At 44.4% G+C, this 6,523-nt stretch overlaps 1 protein-coding gene across 1 annotated transcript; it reads right to left on the bottom strand.

The window, feature by feature from the left end:
* Positions 1–4,037: 4,037 nt before the first annotated feature.
* LOC117999248 (heterogeneous nuclear ribonucleoprotein L-like) lies at positions 4,038–5,455 on the bottom strand. Its single transcript, XM_034988187.1, has 3 exons — positions 5,345–5,455; positions 4,896–5,048; positions 4,038–4,471 (listed from the first exon to the last, which is right to left on the bottom strand). The coding sequence occupies exons 1-3, from the start codon at positions 5,453–5,455 to the stop codon at positions 4,094–4,096; spliced, it is 642 nt and encodes a 213-aa protein (XP_034844078.1). The 3' UTR covers positions 4,038–4,093.
* Positions 5,456–6,523: the final 1,068 nt, after the last annotated feature.

Raw genomic sequence — 6,523 nt, 5'->3', positions numbered from 1 at the left:
AGGAATGAAAAATTGGTTTAACATCCAAACATCAATCACTGTAATATTCTATAATAAAAATAATAATAACTACAACCATCTTAATAGACACAGAATAAGTATTTGAAAAAAATTTAACAGGGGCACCTGAGTGGTTCAGTCAGTTAGACATCTGACTCCTGATTTAGGCTCAGGTCATGATCTCAGGATCCTGGGATCAAGCCCCATGATGGGCTCCATGCTCAGCGGGGAGTCTGCTTGAGGATTCTCTCTCTCCCTCGCCCTCTGCCCCTCCCCCCACTCATGCTTTTTCTCTCTCTCTCAAATAAATAAATAAATCTTAAAAAAAAATTTAACACCCCTTCATGGTAAAAACATTTCACAAACAAGGAATAGGAGGGTACTTGCTCAACCTGATGAAGTGTATAAAGTACAAAAAACCCATAGCTAACATACTTAATAGTGAAAGTTTGAGAGCTTTCACTTTAAGACCAGAACAAGACAAGGATGTTTGCTCTCACCACTTGCATTCAACGTAGTACTGGAGGTTCCAGCCGGGGCAATTAGTCAAGAAAAAGAAAGAAAATACATCCATTGAAAAGAAAGAAGTAAAATTACCTCTGCTTGCAGATGACATGATTTTATATATAAAAAATCCTAAGGAATACACACACACACACAAACTTTTGGAGTTAATAAGGGAGGTCATCAAGGTTACATGGTACCAGATCCATACCCAAAACATCAATTATATTCTGTACAGTAGCAATGAACAATTCAAAATAAAATTAAGAAAATAATTCTACTTACATGAGCTTCAAAAAGAATAAAATGCTTAGGAATAAATTTAAAAAAGAAATGCAAGACTTGTATGTTGAAACTATAAAACTTCCATGAAAAAATTAAAGAAGATCAATAAATGGAAAGATCTCTGTGTTCATGGATTGAAAGACAATACAGTTAGGATGGCAACACTCCCCAAAATGATCAACAGATTCAAGGCAAACCCTTCCAAAAGCCCAGCTTCCTTTTGTAGAAATTAACAAGTCATGCCTAAAATTCATATGGAAATGCAAGGGACCAACAATGGCCAAAAACAATCTTAAAAAAGAACACATTTGGAGGGGCGCCTGGGTGGCTCAGTTGGTTAAGTGTCTGCCTTCAGCTCAGGTCATGATCCCGGGGTCCTGGGATTGAGCCCCGCACTGAGCTCCCTGCTCGGCGAGGAGCCTGCTTCTCCCTCTTCCTCTGATTCTCTCCCACAACTTGTGCTCATGCTCTCTCTCTCAAATAAATAAATAAAATCTTAAAAAAAAAAAACAAACCACATTTGGAGGAGTCACACTTCCTCATTTCAAAACTTACAAAATAGCTACAGTAATCAAGATAGTGTGGTACTGGGGCACCTGGGTGGCTCAGTTGGTTAAGTGACTGCCTTCGGCTCAGGTCATGATCCTGGAGTCCCGGGATCGAGTCCCGCATCGGGCTCCCTGCTCGGCAGGGAGCCTGCTTCTCCCTCTGACCCTCTTCTCTCTCATGCTCTCTGTCTCTCATTCTCTCTCTCGCAAATAAATAAAATCTTAAAGAAAAAAAAAAGATAGTGTGGTACAGGCATAAGAACAGACTTATAGATCATGGAATAGAACTGAGTCCAGAGATAAACTCTTTTAACTTTTATCGTCAATTGATTTTGAAAGGTGCCTAGGTAGTTGAGTAAGGAAAGACTAGTCATTTCAGCAATGGTGATGGGACAACTGGATATCACAAAAAAATCATAGGTCTAAACGTAAGAGCAAAAACTGTAAAACGCTTAGAGGACAATAAAAGAGTAAATGTGTGATCGTGGGCTAGATGAAGTTTCTTAGGCATGGCACCAAAAACAAAAGCGATAAAAGAAAAAAAAATAGGTAAGTAGGACTTGAAAATTAAAAACTTTTATGCTTCAAAGGACACTATCAAAAAAGCGTGAGGACAATCCAAAGGGAGAAAATATTTGCAAATCATGTACTTACAAGGGACTTTTATCTAGAACATACACAGAACTCCGACAATTTAATATGCAAGGACAAGTAACCCAAGGAAAAAAGATATTTTTACAAAGAAGGTATATGAATGACCAATAAGCACATAAAAAGATACCCAACATCATTATCCACCGGGGAAATGCAAGTCAAAACCTAAGTAATCTAAGACTACTTCCCAGCTACTAGCATGGTTATAATAAAAGACAGGTAATCCCAAGTTTCAGTGAGGATGTGGAGAATATGGAACCCTCATCCATTGCTCATGCAATATAGAATGCTGTAGACACTTTGACAACAGTCTGGCAGGTGCTCAAAAAGTTAAACATAGAGTTACCATAAAACCCAGCTGTTCCACTGGTAGATATATACCCAAGAGAATTAAAAGCTTATGTTCACACAAAAACTTGTCCATGAATGTTAAGAGTAGCATCATTCATGGTAGTCAAAATGTGGAAACAACTTGAACGTTCAACACCTGATAAATAAAATGTGATATCTGGAATTTCTAGCATGACTGATACTGAGGCTATCTCCATGGGGAAGTCCCTTTCATAAGATGGTAATGAATATTTCAAAGCTTTCTGTTCCCCATTTTATAGAAAAGAATGAACTTTCTAGACACTTTCTAGGTTATGTGAGTTTGGGAAAGTTCCTCAACCATGTAATGTTTGAGGAACAACATTGTAATGTTGTAATGAGGCACTTTGTGCCTCAGTGTCTTCATCTGAAAAGCAAGGAGATTAGTATTCCCTACTGCTGGTTTGTAAGAGAATTAAAATGATATAATAGGTAAAAGCACTGAGCTCATGGTGGGCACATATTAGACCTTCAACAAATGTTAGTTTTTTTTTTTTTTTTTCCCCAGCAGCGTTGGTATTTAAGAAGACCTTTACTGGGTACTGTGTCTGGCAGACCTCTCTCGGTCACAAGCGATAGAAATGGAACAGACCAGATGAAGCCCAGAGAGGATTTTTTGGCTTATGAAAGATGACTGGGAGGTGGTGTTGGTATGGAGGATTGTGCGACTGGTCTCAGCGATGCCCTGAGTCAGGACTCCAGGGCCTATAGAGGACTCTCCATTTCTTGCCTCTCCGTCTCCTTACCTTTGGCTTCATTATCCCTTACCATACCCCGGTTTCTTCCACGTGGTGGGAAATTCAGCTCCTGGTGCTTCCAGACTCACATTCCCCCACTGTGACCTCCATTGCAAAAAGACCCTTTTCCCTTAGCTGAAAACCTTTGGGGAGGACTCTGATTGTCCCAGCTTGTGCCATGCATCCACCCCCGAGGCTGGGTGTTTGGGTACTCGGGTACTAAGATGGGCAGCTCCCACTAGAACTATGAGGTCGAAGCTAAGAGGGTAACAGCTCTTCAACAAAAGAGGCGTACTGGTCTAAGTAGGTGCAACAGAAAGGAGCAAGCACTGGCATTTGTACCCACTAGGTGCTGATGAAGTGGATATGGTAAAAGTCCATAGCACCTGATTTCAGCCTCCATTCACCATCCTGGCTGGAAGACTTTGTGCCGTGACCAAATGGTACAACTGTGCAGAGTGGCCCTGTGCTCCCACCTCCAGCCCAAGTGTCTGATGAGCCAGATCCCAGAGCAGGCTCTGTGGGCAAAGAGTTTGTGCGTAGGGATAAAACCCTCATCCAGAGTTGGAATACCATCCAACTAGGTAGACTATCCAAAAGGGGTTAGCCAGAGAGAGTGTGAAGCTACAGGGTGGAAACCGGACTAGAAGGATAGAGCTCAAAGCGCAAGGTGTTGGTGGGTGGATTCCCCGAGGACTTGTTCGTTGGGAGGACCGATCTCTAGCTGCATTTTGGAGGAACCCTGTGACCCAGCGTGGGCAGGGCCAGACAGCCTATGCTGCAACTCACCTTGGCCACAAATGGATCCCCATGGGACTGTGATGATAACTCAGTGCCTCCACTGATAGCAGCTCCAGTAGGCATGGCAAGCCAAGTCCCTGTGCCCCAGCCCACCAGCCATGTCCAGATTGCCCTTCTAAGGAGAGTGGTCTAGAGGGAGGAGCACTCTGGTGGCGGTAGTTTTCCTGCTCAGATGGGACTCTTCCTGGGCACCTATTAGGAGGCGTGCTGAGCGGTGGAGAAACACAACTTCAGAGTGTAAGGGTATGGACCATTTGGGTTTTTCATCTGGTAATGATTCAGGAAGCCCAAAGTCTCCAGGGCATCGCTCTTGGATTCCCACTCCAGCAGCCCAGAGGAGCTGCGTTCACTTTTGCCTGAGAATACTTTCACAGAAGATGGCCGTTTCACTCCCAGCTCGTCGCAGATCTCGAAGAAGTTCTCCTCAGTCACCTCCAGAGGGGCATTGAAGAAGTGTAGCACGTTGCTAGGGTGCTGGATGCGGTTCTTGGCTGCCTGCTCTGGAGTAGAGAACCGATTGTTCCTGGATTCGCTGAAGTCTTTACATCCGTTGCAGCAACAGCCCAGAAGCCCCTAGAAATGGTGACAAATTCCCTGAAGTGTCATCTGCCTTCTAAATAGAACGGCCCCAGGAAAATAAATGGGGCGCTCCCACTGGTTAATTGAACCTCTGGTGCCCATTTGTACGTGCGATTTTGCAAACTCCTCCGAGGCTCGCAAAGGCTGTCCCTAAATTTTCCTTTCAACAGCGCACTTTCCCTTTCTCTTAGATGTGCACGACAAGAACCAGGCTGCCCGCGAATGCTTTCCAGGTCAGATGGTTGGCTGCTTCTTCCCTGTAGCTAAATAAAGGACCATCTTCAAAGGAAGAGAAGGCGAGTCCATCTGGTCTCTCTGATTGCACTGGTCAGGGGGAGTTCCAGCCAAGTCCCAAGCTGTAGCTATGTGGACAGTCAGCTCATACCACCCAGAATCTACATCTGGCTGCCAAATGCACCTTGCTCTGGCCACCCACGTACACGAGACCCAATGAGCAACAGCCCCAGCATTCTCCTGGCTGAACAAAGAGGGTGATTGCCCCAAGCAGGGCTATTGTTCCATTGGCATTGGCATCAAAGGCCCAGGCCAGCGCCCCTTTGTCTGTCAGCTGCTATTCAGAAGGAAAAGAGAAGAAAAGCAAACCAATAGGTTTCTTGGAAAGAATCATCTGTGGACGTGGGACGTTTGCTGGAGCACTGCGCTAACGTGATTCTAATAACAACTTGTAAAGCTACTTAACATGGAGAGCCTTACCAACACATATTCCAGAATGTCACGGTGCCTGGTTATAACGGGCACGTTATTTCCCGGATTTAGAGCCGTTTAGAGTTGAGTCATCCCTGCCTGCTTATGTGTGACAAGGTTTGGACCTGGTGTTTGGGAGCAGATGATCACATGGATGGTAACCTTTTTACCCTCCGTCAGCATTGAGAACACGTAGTCTTGTCTTCCGATAACATACTGCAAGAGCCTCTTCCCCAGAAAGCCAGACTTTTTTGCACCTGGCCCTTTGCCCATCTCATGCCACCAACAGCAATGGGCTCTTGATACCTTCACATATGTCAGCTTTTTTTTTTTTTCCTGAATCATTCATCTGCATCGGCAGATGAAGGGTCAGGCAGACACAGCCCTCCCTGGCAGGCAGGAGGACTCTTGGGGGTGGGGGTCGAAATCTTTTTCTTTGTATTATGAGATACTTCTGACATGCTGGAAAAGAACAGATAATAAAAATAATGATCCTGTCATTTCCAACTCTGGGCTTAAAAAAAATTACAAAAAACAATGTCCTTTGTATTCTTTCTGATTGCTTTCCTTTCTCCCCACCTCCAGGGGTCTCCATTCTCCCCCATGTTGGTCATGCGATGCACTTAGCGGGCTTTTATAATGATCCATACACAACTCTTGTTTTGCGTGTTTTGAAACTTTGTGTTAAGTGGCATTTGGCTACGATGCAACTAGTATTTTATGCTTTGGACTTGCCGAAGTTGATACAGAGAGTGCTGGCTGATAGGCTTTCACTGCTGGGCAGTGTTCCCCAGTATGAATACACTTAGACCCACTCATCTATTTTTCAGGTGAGGGACCCTTGGGCTGTTCCCAGTTTGTCACTCTTAAAAACACTCCTGTAACGAGCCTTCTTAGGCAAGAATATTTTACTAACATTTTTTTTTAAGACTGCTGGTGCATGGTGATAACACAAAGCAGCCAGACTTTTGGTCAGTTTTGTATTGTTTTTCAATTTCTGGGAGACAATGCACTCCTTATCGATGCACCCAGTGTGGATCCCACCCGCCAACGCTCTTGATTCTCCACTGATCTCTTGGGCCATCTTTCCATCTACTTCCTGACCTGTGCCTGAGCTCTTCAGCGTCTGTTTCCTGAGGTCAGCTTGTCTGCCGTCTCTAATTCCTTCTACCAAGTCTCCCTCCCACCGGACTCTGGCTTCCCTTGCCCCTTTGATTATACAATTTCCAGCTATTTTAGGTGCAAGCCTCACATGGTCTTGCCCCAGATCCTGTTCCCGTGGTTTAGATGCTCTTGGCAAGCATCCCTGCTGAATTCCTCAGGCCCTAAGAATAGAGATAA

The sequence above is a fragment of the Mirounga leonina genome, unplaced genomic scaffold (genome assembly GCF_011800145.1).
Source record: "Mirounga leonina isolate KUSES-001 unplaced genomic scaffold, KU_Mleo_1.0 Mir_454, whole genome shotgun sequence".
Taxonomy (NCBI): Eukaryota; Metazoa; Chordata; class Mammalia; order Carnivora; family Phocidae; genus Mirounga; species Mirounga leonina.
The sequence above is the reverse complement of the archived record's forward strand: the minus strand, read 5'-3'. Positions and strand labels throughout refer to the sequence as shown.